The sequence below is a fragment of the Diceros bicornis genome, chromosome 9 (genome assembly GCF_020826845.1).
Source record: "Diceros bicornis minor isolate mBicDic1 chromosome 9, mDicBic1.mat.cur, whole genome shotgun sequence".
Classification (NCBI taxonomy): Eukaryota; Metazoa; Chordata; class Mammalia; order Perissodactyla; family Rhinocerotidae; genus Diceros; species Diceros bicornis.
Window position 1 is genome coordinate 55088786 of NC_080748.1, and position 18135 is coordinate 55106920.

Below are 18135 nucleotides of genomic sequence, written 5' to 3' on the forward strand. Positions count from 1 at the left end.
AGAACAGAGTGACAGGAGAGTTTTCTTTCACATCAGGAGAGAGGTTTGGACTCACCTGCACTGTTCAGTGGAGCTCTGCCTCAGAAGGGGGGAGCGAACGCCGTGAGCCCTCGCATCCTGTAGATTCAGCTTTCTCTTCATGCTGGAAGGTGGGTGGCTGAATGTGTGTGCCCGTCTTCGAAACTGCGGGGAGTCGAAATCCTCTTCAGGGAACGTTTGCCAAGCTGAGGACAGTGGGGAGGCTGGCGGTGTGCCTGGTGGAGAGTCTCCTGGAGAGTAGTCCTAAAAAGAAGCAGAAGTGAGGTCTTTCTTTCCTACGCGGATCATGGCAGACCTGGTTACACACACAGCTCCAAAGTGACCAGGAGCCTCTTCTTCCTCCTGAGTCATGATAAAACTTTTTTTCTTTTTCACTCAATCCATGCTGAAGGCTAATCAGTATCACCACAACCCATTTCTTCTGATAAGCAGCTGCAAGACAGCATCCGTAAAGATAGGCCAGAAAGTGAAAGGGACGATAAGAAAAGGTATTCTTTCCCCCAATACTTTGTGGTAAAATGCTATAGCTACTGTACTTTTGTCATTGTTGCCAGAAAGATGAAAAGAGATCATGACCCAAAGAGGGTGGAGTCTGTGTTTACGTAGCTAGTGATTTCCGTGACATATCGGTTGCATGTTTCCTGCACTGTCAAAACAATATCACAACGCTTAAGTGTCCAAGTCTTGTGGCAAAGTCTTCAGGAAAATAAAATAAAGCCTGTTAAGTATCTTCCTTCACTGTGGATGTTTCTATCCAACTACATGTTCCCTGAGGTAAAATTTTTTAAAAGACATGAAAAACAGGAAATAAATGGAAAGTGAGCTATGCTGGAATGCCTCTCATATTGCATGGACAGACATCATAAATCTTTCAATTTAGACAGGTATGCTGTTCATACTTTCCAGAAGAGGCACCATTGTAGAAATGTGTAGCTTGATAAACATGGGTTAGGGTTAGTAGATGCACAGCTGGACTAAGTCCTCAATTTTATCAACAGCATGTTTAGTAAAAATATTTTAATATTTTTCCATTAAAAAAACAGGTTGCATATGCCTCAGGTTACATGTTACATGATATAGGAAACAGGAAACCAAACCTACTGAGAATTGTCTATGAGATAAAGCAGAAGAGCCTAATGTGGCAGTTAAAATCGTTAAAAATGGGGGGGAAAAGTAACATGGGGAGAGAACAAAAGATAAAAAGATCACTGTACAAGCGCAGTAGTTACATGGCTTATTTCTCTATGGCTTGGGATCAACAGTTGCTCAAATATTGTCCTCCAAAGCATGCTGTCTCCAAACAGTAAAAAGCCTGATAATCAGAGCAAAGTTAGCCAGCAAGGGATGTGTTCTGTCCCTCCATGAGAAAGCTTCAGCTGAATGAAGAGCAACAGGCTACTATCTAGAATTTTCTTATTTAAAATAATAAAGTCTCAAATATTTATTTTTTTTAAAGTCAGAAAGGATCATAACAAAATAAGCGTGCATATTACCATACCAGTGTTGGTTTTTGTCAAGTCGCAATTAGTGGTAAAAAAGGGAGCTCAGTGTAGATACCTTCTCTGAAGCAACACTGTTGGACCGTTCAAAACTGTCCATGCTTCCAAGCCGACCTCGCATTCTGTTAGCTCCCTGAGTAAAGAGAATGAAATTAAAGCATTCATATGGTTTGAATTTTTATTTTAAAACCATAAAAGGCAGTTAAAGGTTGCCTCTTTATGTTAGCATTAAATTGATCCTTTCATGGTTCACTCAAATTTGTTGGCACTCTTAGCCATTCCAGCACAGTAAACAGAACTATTCACAATCTATTTCCACTATTTCTAAATCAGCCAAAAGACAATGAGATACTCAGACCAAGGTTTTTGAAGTCACTTTGGTTACAAGGTTAAACATTATTCATCCATAAGATCAGGAGATCCCCATAAGATCAGTGAAAGCCCCATAACTTTGTATCTCATACAGATAAACACAAATGTGGAAGGTACAGCACAACAGTTATAAAGAAAATGGTTTAATACATACAATCTCCATACAATCTAGATTACAAACACATAATTTACATTACAGGATTACAATAAACACACGTTAAAAAAAGAAAACTGCATCCTAAAATGTATGGATTTAGCTTCATTCATTATTCCATAACACAAAACTACTTCAATAAAACATTTCTCTCTAGAAGACCACTTCAGTATTGGTGAACTGGTTCCTGTTTTTCTTTTCACATAGTCCTTTGGTATGGATTTCATAGATGATCTAAGAAAGAAGAACCAAAGAGATCATCTCATCTATTTCCCTCTAAAACTTTATATAGGAAGAAACTGAAGCCAATTATTGAAGAAAAGAGGATGGAAAGGCAGGTTGGGAACTAGATCATAGAAGGTCTTAAGAGACAAAATACAGACTGAGGCGTTCTACATAATTCTAAAATACATGGAAAAGTGCTAAAAAGAATAACTAGAAATACAAGTCAAGTCAGTGTGACAGACTTTGCAAAATAAAAAACGCACAATATTTGTAGAGCACTTTACAGTTTTAAATTTGTCTCCATACATTCTTGGGTTTAATTTTTTGAGGGGAGGGGGTTAAATTTCATTTTAATTTTTAATCAAAGTAATACCTGCACAAAATTTCAAAAGTCAAATTGTGCTACCAAGCTTATAATGAAAAGTGGCAGTCACCAGCCCCTTCTCTCACACACTGAATCCCATTCCCCAAAAGCAAATACTTCAAATTACTTATATCAATGCTTCTGCTATTCAGTTTATATTACTATTCCATAATCTTTCCATTTTAGGCCCTATCTATTGACTTCCCACTCTGGAAGATGAGACTTCAGTATTCTCACTTCATTACCTATCCCCACACATACTTCTCTCTTTCCCTCTTCTCTCAATATAGTTATACCACAAGTTTCAGTTAAATCAATATTTTGTGCTTAGATGTTTATGACTTTGTAAATCCTGTTTGCATCTGAGCTACATATTTTACTATTATTACAACTCATATCTTTTACAATTTATTTTTCATGGATTTAACAACTGCCTCAGCAGTTACTAACTTATCACAAAAGTCACCAACAAATCTCAGTATGGTCAAACATCACATAATCCATGAATTACTTTTTTTTTTATTTGAGCTACCCATTATGGAGACTTCTGTCTTCCTGTCCCAGTCTGCGCTGGTTGCAATTTAGGCTTGCCGAATAGATCTTCCCAGTATTTTCCTTGACTATCAAACTAGAAATTTCCTTTGATGCTATCCTATGTTGGGATTTGTTTCCTTGATCCCATGTTTTCCTCTTTTTTAGTTTACTTTCTCATTTTGGTGGAACATATACTCCAGGTGCTTTCTGAGAAAGCGAGACTGGGAGGTAATTTTTTTTTTAATTACAGGTCTGTAAATGCTGGTATTCTGTGCTTATATTTCATTAATACTTTGGCTGAATATATAATTCTAGTTGGAAACTTTTCTTAAGAATATGTTAGCATTGCTCAAGTGCCTTTTGGTACGGAAGTCTAATATCATTATCATTCCTGAGCCTGTGTGTGTGTGACCTGCTATTTTTCTCTGGAACAGAATCTAAGTTTACCCTTGGGCGTCCTGAAATTTCACAATGTGCCTTGGCACGGCTTTATTCAGTCGTTCTACTGTCCATTTTCTGAGCCCATTAAATCTTGAAACATGTCAATTAGCTCTGAGAAACTTTTTAAATGATTTCTATGAAAATTTCTACATGCATTTTCTCTTTCTGGAATTCCTACTATTTGGCTTTTGGATCTCCAGACTGATCCTTTAACTTTTTACCTTGTTCTCCTATTTTCCATGTCTCTGTCATTTTCCTTTACTTTCTGGGAGATTTTTTCAACTCTAGCTTCCTAAGCCTTCTATTGAATTTTTATTTTTATGTCCACTCTCAGAAAGTTTTAAGAGTTCTTTTTTATACTCAATTGACTATTTTATATTTATGGTATCCTACCTTGTTTCACAGAAGCAATATTTATTCTTACTTAGTATATTAATTATAGTTTTCTATATCTAGTGGCTCCCTAAATAGCAACTATATCAATAATAAAATTAACAGCTGCATCTAATATTATTGAATGTTCATCATGTGCCATATACTATGCTAAACATTTTACAATGCATTATCTCATTTAATCCTCACAACAATTCTATGAAGTAGGTATAGTTATTTAGCTCAACTTGACAGATAAGGAGACTGAAGTTCTAATAGATTATGTTGCCAAAGTTTACACAGTTAAAAGATTTTAACACAGCAGCTATTTGAATCCAGGAAGCACAATTTAAAAGTAAAGCTATTAAGCTCTTACTCAATACTACCTCCTGAAGATAGGCTTTGTGAAAAGTAGAACTACAAATAAAACTAATCAGCCTACACTGGTTAAGTGTTATTTTGCAAATGTCCTAGAACCTGATCAAGGTTCTTTCAGTTCTTCAGTTCTATACCATAATATGGCGTACTTCCAATAATAAACTATATATAGATGGCTGATAAATTATTGGGTTAGTGTGTGTGGCCAAGAGGAAACTATAGTAAAGGCCATGCTGCTTTCTGCTACTTACATGCCAACCTGCCTGGTTATCTCAAACAGGTTATTTGGTCACAAAGGAGAAAGTAGTCAGATGAGTATCAAACCATTTCCTTTATTAGAAAAGCAACGTAAATCACACATTTTACTCATACAAGTGTTTTACCCACCAAGTGTTTTTCTGACGCACAAAGAAAAACAAATTTACTTTAAAATTATACTCTACCACATTCATTAATTCACACATTTCAACAAGTGAGGACAATGGACATTACTCTGAAGAAAGCATGAAGTGAGGACTATTTTCCAATGACTCACACTTTATATTAGGAAATACTTCTCTTTTGGAAATATATATATCTATTAATAAATGTATTAGTAAATATTCCTTTTTTGGACAACTTCAACTTGAGAAAAAGCAACAAACAACCAGAATACAAGACTCTGTCTTTTCACCTCTGAACAGATAGATTTTTCCGATTTACTATATTATGATGTGGTAATACAAGTGTCAAACCTTTCCCCTTGGACCCACTTTTTAACCGTTAATGAGCTGAGCTTTAAAGCATTTTTAAAATGTATCCTATTTCATAAACAACTATAGTTAGTTAAATAAAATATTTTGACATTTAAAAATGGCAGCCACTGTGAACCAAACTCTATGACTGGAGCATCAATTTTCTACTATAGAACTCAGACAGAAAAAAATAAACTAACAAGTTTTAGAAGTACACAAAACCCTTTTTCTATGTAACCTTGACTACAACACGGGTAGCTGCCAACCTTTCCAACAAATCTATTCTGCTGCACATGGCGCAAGCAAGACCTTGTTAGGTCACATAATTTATGGCACTTGGCAGCACTTGGGGACACAAAAGTTACAGTATCCACCTTGACCAAAATAGATTGGCTGTGCCCTTGCTGAAAGAGTCATTACAGCCATTCAAGGCTATGTAAGCGGTACTTCAAAGTCGGCTGGGCAAGGACAGCACAGAATGTCAAGGTCCTAAATGGGGATAAAGAAAATAACACTCTAAATACCCTTCATCAATCTGTAAATGACAGAGGTTTCAGAGCTTACCACCGCTGTACATACCGCCTCGTATCTAGACTGTGATATTTTCCTAACATGCTGACATGTCATCCTCACAGTAATGTGAAGCAAGCAGGTATTAGTAGGCCGTTGCACAAATGGGGAAACTACGGCTTAGAAAAGATAAATAAATTGTCCAAGGCCATAAATATAAAATCTGCTAGAGCCAGGTCTTGGATTCACGTCCCCTGACCTCTTAAATGGCCTTTCTACTAAAATTCTCACTAAATGCTATGAGAGAGAGGGAGGAAGGGGGGAAAGAGGGAAGAAAGAAGGAGGGAAAGAGAGAGAAAGAAAGAACACGACTAATTTATAAATTTTGAAGAAAAAGAGGTAGGAAAATTTTAGGGAAAGTTGCCTTAACACACTTCTAACAAATCTTCTAAATGCTCTTTTCCTAGATGCTGTTTTCTCCTAATAAAATAGCAGCATTGTCAGGGGCAGGCCACATGGCCTAGTGTTTAAGTTTGGTGTGCTCTGCTTTGGTGGCCCAGGTTCACAAGTTCGGATCTCAGGCGTAGACCTACACCACTCGTCAGCCACACTGTGGCAGGGACCCACATACAAAATAGAGGAAGACTGGCACAGATGTTAGCTCAGGGCTAATCTTCCTCAGCAAAAAAATGAAAATAAAAATAATACCATTGTCAGCTGACCATGCTTTTGCTGCGGGGCCTTTGTGTGAATTAGAAGAATTTCAATCGTTAAGAGAAATACTTATAAGAGTATTTTGAGTTCTAGCAAAGAAATAAAAATAAGAACACCAGATATCAGAAGTTACTGTGTCCTAAGGCTCGACTACCCTTGACTTTCTTTTTTTTTTTCTTTTTTCTTTTTTGTTGGTGAGGAAGATTAATCCTGAGCTAACATCCGATGCCACTCCTCCTCTTTTTTGCTGAGGAAGGTTGGCCCTAGGCTAACATCTGTGCCCATCTTCCTCTACTTTATATGAGATGCCACCACAGCATGGCTTGACAAGCAGTGCATAGGTCTGCGCCCGGGATCCAAACCTTCGAACCCTGAGGCGCTGAAGCGGAGCATGCGCACTTAACCGCTGTGCCGCCGGGCGGGCCCCTGCACTTGACTTTCTTGAACTTCACACTTGCGAAGATAACAGACTAGTTCTCTGATTGTACCTCGGTTTGGGTTTGATGATGTTTCCTCATGATTAGATTCAGGTACTGCCCCTTTGGCAGGAATACCACAGAAGTGGTGCTATATTCTTTGTCTCAGGTGACACAGGATTTTGATTTGTCCCATTGCTGATGAGGCTCAGTTTGATCACTTGATTAAGCTGGTGTCTGCCAGTCATCTCCAATGTAAAGTTACTATTTTCCCCTTTGTAATTAATAAGTATTAACTACATCCATTAAATATCCTGATCATAATCAAACCTTCAATGCATTCATTTATTTTTCATATCAGAATAGGCTCATAGTTTCCTATCTTATGCAACAGGTTATAATCTGTTGCTATCACTTATTTTGATGCACAGATTGTCTCAGAGTCATCAGTGAGAGCTCTTCAAAGTTATTATGTCTTTATGACACATTGCCATCTTTCTTTGAGCACTTCTTTACAGGACACCAAGCTGCCTGGAACTAGCCATTTCTCCCAGGATCCTGGTTCCTCCTTGGAGAATGATATATAGAAACCAAAATCGGGGTGCTAGGTTTCACCCAACCAGGCTTAATATATTATCTGGTATGTACAGAAAAGCTGTTCTCAGCTCCTATCAGTGGACAGAGCCAGGGACCATATGTACACCTTTATATACACACAAACTCACATACACATATATGTGTTAATACATATATACTATATATATGTATAATATTATATATAAAATTCTATTGCTCAAAAAAATACACAAATATATAGATAACCAAGATTCCCTCCTGTTACCTCTGAGTTGAATCCAACAACACAGGGTTCATTTTAATTTCCTCCCTTTTCATGTTTGTAATTCCTTCTCCCAGAATCTCACTGTCCTTAATACATTTACGCATTTGGTCAGTCCCCTGTGTGTAACCAATCTCCATAATTGCCACCTCACAGACACTCTCCTCACTCCCTCAGTGGGGCTGCCACTCCCACATATGGATGCCATCCTCACTCTGCTCAGACTCTAACGCCTTGTACCGGGCACCTTGAATGCTTTTACCCCTCCATCCTGGCTCTGACATCCTGCACCAGACCATCCCTCTACAGGGATGCCCTCTTCACCCGCTCACGCTCCGACTTCCCAAACCGTGTCACCCTCCTAAGCTAACACCCTCCTCACCATACTCTGGTTTCTACAAGCTGCATTGGGCCCACCCCCACCCCCAGCACCCCAATAGGCTCTGTCTCCCTGCTCTGAGCTACTGTGGCTCCCCTGCCTTCCAGACCCAAGACATCTACCTTGCTGAATCTCATCTAACAGCTTTAGGACTGAACTGTTCAGGAAGAGGAAAGTGAAAGGGAAGGGGAACCATTTTGCTTATGTTTAAATAGAATATATAAATTTACTAAATGGAATACATAAATTCTGTTAATTTATACTTACTATTGTCAGCATTCCCTATCAGCTCCTAAGAATAAGCAAAAAAGCGCTTCTTTATAACTTTATGTGGCAAATGATAAAAAGTTCTTATTGTATTGGGCATCAATATTCTATATCCCCTTTTCTATCCATAGTATCTCTCTCCCACTAAATCTCTACTGCTCAAAATACAGGTAACAGAGGCACCAGAATAAATCTAGATCTGAGAATGAAACTTATTTTGAGAGATTATTTTAAATAAATGTTAACTAAATTAAAGTTTTCTTAGCAGTTTTTTTTTTTTAAAGAAATCTTTTGTGAGCAAGCTGAGAATGAAGCAAAGCAGTTAGAAAACACAGACATTAATAACTACAGAGTCTCGGTTTAATCTTACCCTTGAGAAGATATTCTCCAGGGAGCTAGTTAAGGATCTCTTAGCTTTATTCTTCAGAATGTCAAGTTTGAACCTTCCACTGCTTGTCGCATTTTCTGGGATTGTACTATTTGAAATAGTCTATAGAAAGAAAACCAGAAATTTTAGTTTGGAAATACTCAAGGTTAAATGAAGCTTTAAAGACAGGCGTATGACTAAGCCATTAAAAAGCACAGGAATTCTTCTATAGCTCTATTAAGAAGTAATAATTTAGGCTCCACACTGTGAACACGCAGATTATAAGGAAAAGAGTTTAATTTTTAATATTGTAAGTAATAAAAAAGATAGAAATAAGATCTTTCTTCTATGCCTTTCCTTTCTGCTAATATATTCCTGCTGCATTTAACAAAAATTAAACTTGAGATGTCAATTTTCACTGCTATTATTTTGATTAACAACTACAACTGTCCCTTTCCAAGATGCATATTTTGTATCCAAATTACCAAGGAAAACACAGCAAATAAATTTCAAAGAACAACACATCTTCCAGTAAAGCTGGATTCTGCTAATGCCTGTTACAATTCCATTTTCACTTATGAGTGGGTCATCTATCTTTTAGACCAACAAATATTCGCTGATAGTACTAAATTGTATGAGAATCTACAATGTGTCCATTATATTAGGTTCTCTCTATATTTTATCCTATTCAGCTAAGAAGCTACTATGTACATTACATGGTTCTTAGTGTCAGAAGACTTTCAAGAGAGAAACCTTATCACTCGCTTTCATGAATATATTCACATTTAGCTGTGACACAAAGCAACATATAAGCACCAAATGTGGAAGCATGAACAATGGTTGTGGGTCTCAGTGGTCTGGAATTAAAGGATACACAGGATTCAGACAGGCAGAAAAAAGGGGATGAAGACTTTCCAAGCACTGGAGATGGTGTTGGCCAAATCACAAAGACTGGAAGGCTCACGGGATAGGGTGTCAGTGCAGGTGTTCTACTAAAACAGAGGGAAGCCATGGAAGGTAACGTGAGAGAGTGAGGCTGCAGATAAAACCTTGACTGGTCTTAAGTGCCAAGTAAGTAGGAAGAATCACTGATCAGAATTTATAAGTAGAGGGGCATCACTGTGAAAGTAATGTTTTGAGGAGATTTATCTGAAAGTAGTGTTCAAAAAACATGTAAAGGATAGGGAAATCAAAGACCGAAAGACCAGACTGGAGGCTTCAGTACAGTTTATGCAGGAGGCAATAAAGGTCTATACTAGTGCTGGTTCCATGGGATTGTATAAGAAGTTACTGATAAAAGAAATACAACCTCCATCAAGAATGGAAAAGAAAGCAAAGAAAACAATGGATAGGAATGTGGACTGAATGGGCTTGGGGTGTGTATAAAGGACTGGGATGACTCCTTAGTCTAAGGTTTTCAGATGAATGACATGACTAAAATAGGGAAAATGTATTGGCACTTTGCACAATGCCTGACACAGTAGCTCCTCAGTAAATACCAGCTGGAAGAAAGGAAAGTAGGAAGGGACAGAGAGAGGGAAAAACTTAACTACTAGCAGGAAAATATAAATAATTTGTTAAAATCTCCTCCTCTATGGTCTTTAGTGCCCTCCACCACAAGAAAAATGTACATCACCACTCACACACTGCTTTTGACCTTCTGGTCAACATCATTATCATCATCAATGACTGATATAAGCAAACCCATTAATAGATTCTAGTCTTTATGTTTCTTGACCTTCCTATATCATTGGACATTGTTGATCTTCCTGAACTTTTCTCTTACATTGGTCACCCACCATAATAAATCTTTTTAAGTCTCTTCCTACCCCATTATTCCCTTTCAGTCTTTTTCATTGGCTGTATTTGTATTCACTCATTGCCTGAAATGTGGTGTTCCTCAGTAGGTCCCCCTCTGACTTCAAATCCATGCCAAAGCTCACTGTTTTCCATATTTATACTATCAACTCAAATTCCTCTATGGGCACCAAATCCGTTTTTCTAATTAAATCTAAAACATGTTTTCAAAATTGAACTCATTTCTTATTTCCACCCCCTGCCCCACTCTTGTCTTCTTTCTGTATTTCCTAGCTCAGTTTCATCCAGTTCCCCAAAATCTGAAGCCTTGAAGTCTCTCCCAGCAACTCCGTCTCCCTTCCTTTACATATCTATCCAGTCAGGCACTAAGTCCTAATGACCGTGCCTCCTAAATAGCTCTTGACTCAGGCCCTTCCTCATGTCTCCAGTGCTCAAGTTCAGCCTCTCTCCAAGACAAAATAAACTTTTCAAGACAGAATCATTCAATCTATTTATGTACCAGTGCTATCTCTGGCTGGTACATACTTAGCTCATTGTACCAATCACACCATATTTCCATATTTTAATTTATTTCGTTACATGTTGGTTTCTCCTCCTAAACAGTTAGATGGCAGGAAAGAGCTGTCATTATTCATCACCATTGCCTACTACATAGTATACACTTGATAAAAGTTCATGCAATAATTAAATAAATCACTTCTTGCATATTCTACTACAAAATTCTCCTAATTCAAGAATGTGACTTCAGTCCTAACATCATCAACCTCCTCACCCATCAACCTGCCCCACACATCCACAGTGACAGCAGAATTATCTCTTTAAATTGCAAATGTGACCTTCTCACACTCTTACCTCTAATCTTTCAATAACAAAGTCAGGCCTAGCCCTTAAGGCCCTTCACCATCTCACCTCTGCCTCTCCTTCCAGCCTTATTTCCCCACCAATCCCCAAGCGCACCCTAAAGAACTAGTAGGTACTCTAAGGGCCTCCATGGAGCATGTTCGGTCATGGTCACACAGTTATTACATCACTTTGTGTTCAATGTTCCTTTCTTAAAACACACTTCCTCAACTTTTCCAATTAGCAAACTTTATCTCCCCTAAAACTCCAGCCCACCCAAAATCTCCTCCTCTTGAAATCTTAAATTCTTCCCTCTATCATTTCTCTCCACTCCAGCTCCAGAGAAAAGACATAGCTCTTTTGTGTTCACTGCACATTCTTTTAAAAAGCCACTTCGTTGCCTCTATTATACGTATCTATTGATCTGCCTGCATGCCCCTTGGGAATATGTGATCTCTTCTCTGGAGGGAACATCATTCTTGCATCTCTTTTCTGTTCACCATTATCACCCAGGTTGGCTCACAGAAGATTCTCTAGAAGTGCTTGTTCAATGCATAAATTAAGGAATTACTAATAATGTGATATCAATTTGTTCTGAATATAGTGAAATAAAGACATAACCTGAATCAGGGCTATTAGAGGTAAGTATGTCATGATCCCTTAGATGCTGTTGCTAGTGGTCTTGCTTTATCTGTATACAGCTGGAAATCCCTTCTACACTACGTACACAAAAATATCATCCCTTAGTTTGCAGCTAGGGTAGCTGCTTCTGTGACACTATTGCTTCTTCCCATGTTTGCTCATGTTGACCATTCAGGCTGTGTAAGCTTTTGATGATATAAGATGTTATGCGAATTTGAAATAAAATAATAGATTAATATAACTAAATATGCATGTTCATTCTAAATCATGAACACTTGTGATTACTATTTTTATACCAAAAGCCACATATGTTTTTACATTTTAAAACCATCATTATTTTATTTTAATGTGCCAACGCCTGCTAAAATTTCCCATAAAACTCCTAAAATGCTAAAAAATAAATCTGATAGGATTTTAGCCCTAAAGATGAGAAAACAAAGGAAAGAAACTCCTTTCACATCTTCTGTGACACTTTGACTAAATATATAAATAAACCAAAAACAGGTCAAGGAGAAAACTTCTTCTCACCGTTGGGCCTTCCCCGATGTGAATGTGTGTCCTCTGCTTGGTTTCGCACAGTTGTCTCAGATGTAAAATCACCAGTTCATTTTCCTCCTGGTCATTGATTGGCTTCATTTTCTGTTGAAGAGACAAACAAAGAGCACACTATGGCAACACAGCTTCTCTTGTTTTATTTTATTCCCACTTGGTTTTATCTGTCTTGCTGACAAACAGAAATAAAGCTAAGTGTTTAACTGCTCTTAGAAGCAATAGTAACAGTGGCATTCTAGTTACTATCAAATAGCACAATAGATACATACCTTTAACTTCAGATACAGGAATGAAAAAAGAAACTTACAAAAACAAGATCCAGTTCTGATTCCTTATATCTTATTCGTGAGAACTATAGATAATGTTACCTGAACTCGTTCAAAGATGTCAGCTTGCTCATTATCTGTCAGTGATGAGAGATGCCTCTGTATTACCAGTTTGGCTCTTGGCGGGTAGAGACCTATGGAATGTGATGGGGATAAGTATTAACCAGAGTTGAGCTGCAGAGATCAAAATGTATATAAGGCATTGTAGCTTGTCCCTTCTCCAGCAGGCTCTGAAGTTAAATCTTCTCAAGGAGATGTGTTCCCACCTACAACAAACCACGGAACACTACAATGAAATGATCAAAACAAAATGGAAAACCTCTTCACCAAAATCAACGGCCCCTGTCAGTGATCCTGAAGTCAGAATTATTAAAAAAAATGACACCATTTCTCAATGACACCAAATCAACAGCACAACAGGATACCATTTAATATACTAACAAACTTAGCCACTATAGAAACTCATAGGTGAATACCACCCTTAGCCAAAATCTCTAAGCCTAAAACTTGACATTTTAAAAAGAAAGAATAATAATATTAAAAGGCAGAGCCACAGCTTTGACAGGAATCTCTCCTCCTCATGTGGGTCTTGCTCTGTGCTAACAAAATTCCAAGGACACTATTAGCATTCAGTGACATTTTTAGTGTTATTAGTTTACCAAGAAACTGTTTACTTCTTTATATCATGTTATTTATGTATCTATCACACTCTTACACATAATTTAAATCATATTCTTATAAATTTTTTTAAAAGAGAAAATTTAATTCACATGTACAATGATTCCTTTCTACTTACAACTTTCATGTTTACATTCATAATCATTTATATCTATAATTAACCATCCATTTTTAAGGAACAGACTTCCTTTACAATAGTTAGGTGTCACTCATAGTATTGCTACTATACTTTGATTAGAAAGAGGATATCTAGCCATATCTAATATTTAACAAACCTTATAGGAAGACTGGCACTTTAAAATCACTGAGAGAGAATCACTTCAAAATATGCATGATTTTAAAAGAACTAGATTTATTTCATGGTTGTTGGAACGTGTACAGTGCCACCACTGGATCTGTTTTAAACCACTGTACGGTATATAACGGGAATCAGAAGAAAAGCTTCTGAAACCTTCTCAGCTTTACCTTTCTTTGTGCAATGTACAACAAAATTCTGTGAAAACCTCTGTGATCACATACAGAAACAGCAGCACTAAAATTCATTTGGATGATGTGATGTCACTCACTATCATAGCCTATTATTTGCTAGCAAAGTCTCCTTAGGCAATATATTAACAAACTAATTCACATAATTGTTTTTGTTTTGTTTTATGTTTACTATTCCAATGTCTTATTAACATGCCTAGGAGGATAAAAGATTAAAAAGGAGAGAAGTAAAGAGGGTAGTTATTCGAAATAATTTAACTAAATCCATAGCCCAGGAAGTTTCTTTAGACCTTTATTTCAGGAGAGGAATTGGAAACAGCTGGAGTTTATTTTCAAATTATACATGCCCTTTCCACTGCTGCGAATCTGATTTGACTTCTTTCTTCCCCCAATTTTGGAATCACTGATTAGTGAATTACTGATACTCAGAGGCAAGTATATTATTTATCCCTCATGCATGTTAGCATAGGAAAACAAGATTGAGGATAATTGCTCCATCTCCATGATGCTCAACATCGCTTTAGTTTCACCTTCTGAGGCTGGTCCTTGGGAGATGGAGTTCTCTTAGACACTTGCTCCTCAATTCACTTTGGTCCACGGACATGGCTGGTGTTGTTCCTCCCAGTCTAACTGGCAAGACTCACTTAACAGAGGCATAGATGACTAGGCTCAGATCAGTACGCTTACCTACTCTCTTTCTTTTTTTTTCAATAGAAATAGAACTCCTTATTAATGCAGCCACACATATTGACAGGAACACTATAATTCTGAGTCAGTGATATGAAATACTAACAACACACACTTTTAAATATCTTTCTCACTAACTTTCTACTCCTATTAATTTGTGTTGACTCGAAATGTGGTCCTTCGTTCAGCATTACACTTTGTACCTATGCAAAAAGCAAGTTTAGAATTCATACCCTTATCTTAGATGAAAACATCTCTCTGGGAGACACACAAATGCCGAGGTTTCAGGGCAGCTTGGCCCTGAAATTCTGATATTCTCTCAGAGAGAAGACATCAAGTCACTTTGAAAACAGATTGAACAAGTCCAAATCCTGGTTCTGGCCCTTCCAAGCAACGTGGATGTAGCCGTTATGACCGACTATGTGTCTCAGTGCCTCAGTTTCCTCATGAGTAAAACGAGGATTAAAAACAGTACCTATCTTTGGGGATTTTTACATGGATTAAGTGGGCTAACATATGCAAAACATAATAGTGCCTAGACATGGTGAGTCCTATGGAAGTATCTGCTTTATTGTTATTACTTTTATTCTTATTATCAGAGCACTGTCCTATCTTATGCTCTTTGCCTGATATAGAAGGTGGGGGAAAAGTCATATCAGAAGGTGTTCTCCAAGGTCTTAGGAAAATAAACCTGTGTGAATCTGTTTCCGGTCAACATGGACCCTTCCTTTGCTCCCTTCAGATATATGCATACCTTGAAGCTAGCAAAACTGAAGTTTCAGAGTCCCTTCAGAACCTTGGGAGGGGCCCTACTAATTTGGATTCATAATTTTATATCCTTTTTCTTTAAAACACTTCAGATGCCACAAAACTGAGGTCCAGCCCTTTGTACATTCAATCAGAATCCTTCCCACCTGCCATAGCTCCCCTATGGTGTTACAGCCAGCTTCTGACAGACTGTCCACTTTGATGAAAGTTTAAAACTTCTTTTCTATAACAGAAAATGTATTTTAAAACACACCTCCAGTGTAGTTTTAAAAAGAAATACCAGGGCCGACCCAGTGGCATAGTAGTTAAGTTCCCACACTCCGCTTTGGCGGCCCAGGGTTTGCAGGTTTGGATCCTAGGGGCAGACCTACACACTGCTTATCAAGCCATGCTGTGGCAGGCGTCCCACATATAAGGTAAAGGAAGATGGGCAAAGGTGTTAGCCCAGGGCCAATCTTCCTCAGCAAAAAAAAAAAAAAAAAAAGAGGAGGATTGGCAGCAGATGTTAGCTCAGGGCTAATCTTCCTCACCAAAAAAAAAAAACAGGGAGAAATACTAAGTTGCTTCTTTACTCCTAAGTGTTTAGCTTTGTCTACATAGAAATAACTTATTTCCATAGAGTGAAGTTTGAAAACTAAAATTCAACAGGGAAAATATTACTCATCATTATTCTGTTAACATTTGGGGCATATTTGCTGTCAAGCTTTTTTTCTATAAATATATATTTTTTGCTTTATATTTTATTACCTAAGTAATATAATAAGCTCTACATTTTGTGTGTCTGTGTTGAGAAAGATTAGCCCTGAGCTAACATCCGATGCCAATTCTCCTCTTTTTTTTTTTCTTTTGCTGAGGAAGACTGGCCCTGGGCTAACATCCATGCTCGTCTTCCTCTACTTTATACGGGACGCCGCCACAGCACAGCTTGACAAGCGGTGCATCAGTCTGTGCCCAGGATCCGAACCTGCGAACCCTGGGCCCCCAAAGCACAAACTTAACCACTACGCCACTGGGCCAGCCCCGATAAGTTCTACATTTTAAAGATATTAAAACATTATAGAGAAAGCTAAATTTGCCTTTGACAGATGCTAGAATCAGTGGGCAAAGGTGTGAGAGCAAAGATATTTGTGTAGATTCAAACTATCTTCCCTAAAATATTTGTTGACTCCAGGGGGAATGATGATAATTTTACAGTGGAAAATTCCTGAGACCATCTTGAGTAGGTGATAAGGCCAACATGACCAGTGATAAAACTTATCAACATCACAAGCCCCACGATACGATGTGCTAAGAAGGACACAGCACCATTTCTATAGTGCTCTTGCCAGGGAGCAGTGACCTCGGTCCCAATGTGAGAAGACACTAGACAGGCGGAACTGAGGGACACGCAGCAAAATAACCGAGCAATACTCATTGGTATGTCAAGGTCATGAAAGACAAGGAAAAGACTGAGGAAGGGTTGCAGATTCCAGGAAACCAGGACAAAATAACAACTATGTACAATGTGGGATCCCGATTGGGATCCTAGAACAAAGAAAGGACATGAGTGAAAAAAATGGTGAAGATCAAATGAAGTGTTTAGTTTGGATAATAATATTGTACCAATGTTAATTTCCTGTTCTGATGATTGCACTGTGGCTATCTGAGATGGTAACAATGGAGGAGGTTGAGGGTAGGAATATTTGGAAATTCTGCAACTTTTCTATAAGTCTAAAAGTAGATCAAATTAAAAGTTTTTTTAAAAAAGAAATAAAGGGTATTATTTTATGTATTTTTCCAGATATAGCATGAGTGTGTGTTATTCGGCAGATTATTTTGTCACTCAATAATTTTAAGAGACACTCAAGTTGATATAAAGTTCAAATTCATTCCCATTAATTGCTTCATTATATGAACATACTTCAATTATGTTATTGATGGACATTTAGATTGTTTCCAATTGTCCATTATTTTTTTACAAACAATACAACCTTGAAAATGTCACCTTCTGCATTTATATAAGAGTTTCTCTTATCAAGACATGGAACTGCTGATTAACAGGGTATGTGCAATTTTAGGTTAACGAGTTTCTATTAATTCTCCCCCAAAATGGCTGTACCAATTTACATTCTCATCAGTATCACATAAATGTATTGATAACCCTATAATTTCACCAATAATAGATGAGTATCTTATTGTTGTTTTCATTTTCATTTCTCTGACAACTAGTGAGGTTGAGTGTCTTCTCATTTTTATTATTGGAAATTCTAATTTCGTTTTCAGAGAAATTTTTTTAATGATATGCATAATTTCCTACTGGTGGTTTTATCTTTTTCTTATAGATTATTAGAGTTCTTACCAATTCTGGCTACCAATCTGCTATCTCCTTATTTGTTGCTTACCTTTTAACTTCCAAGTAAGCAGCTATTGTTATGTAAAACTTTTAAATTTTTACGAAGTCAAATCTATCAATATCTGTTTTTAACAGTTTTTGCATTTTTGTGTCATTTTTTTTTTTAAAGATTTTATTTATTTATGTTTTCCCCCCAAAGCCCCAGTAGATAGTTGTATGTCATAGCTGCACATCCTTCTAGCTGCTGTATGCGGGACGCGGCCTCAGCATGGCTGGAGAAGCGGTGCGTCAGTGCGCGCCCGGGATCCAGGCCCGGGCCGCCAGCAGCAGAGCGCGCGCACTTAACCACCAAGCCACGGGGCCGGCCCTTTGCATTTTTGTGTCTTAATAAAGGCTTCCTTGT

General features: G+C 37.7%; 1 protein-coding gene across 3 annotated transcripts in view; it reads right to left on the reverse strand.

Moving 5' to 3' along the window:
• The window catches only part of TBC1D4 (TBC1 domain family member 4), a 180243-nt gene that overhangs the window by 37226 nt on the left and 124882 nt on the right, over positions 1-18135 (reverse strand). For all 3 annotated transcript variants that reach the window (XM_058548310.1, XM_058548309.1, XM_058548308.1), the window contains 5 exons: positions 12824-12915; positions 12432-12542; positions 8607-8726; positions 1597-1671; positions 56-282 (listed from right to left, as the gene is read on the reverse strand). In XM_058548310.1, the coding sequence (XP_058404293.1) occupies positions 56-282; positions 1597-1671; positions 8607-8726; positions 12432-12542; positions 12824-12915 (625 nt within the window). The remainder of the gene's footprint in view (positions 1-55; positions 283-1596; positions 1672-8606; positions 8727-12431; positions 12543-12823; positions 12916-18135) is intronic.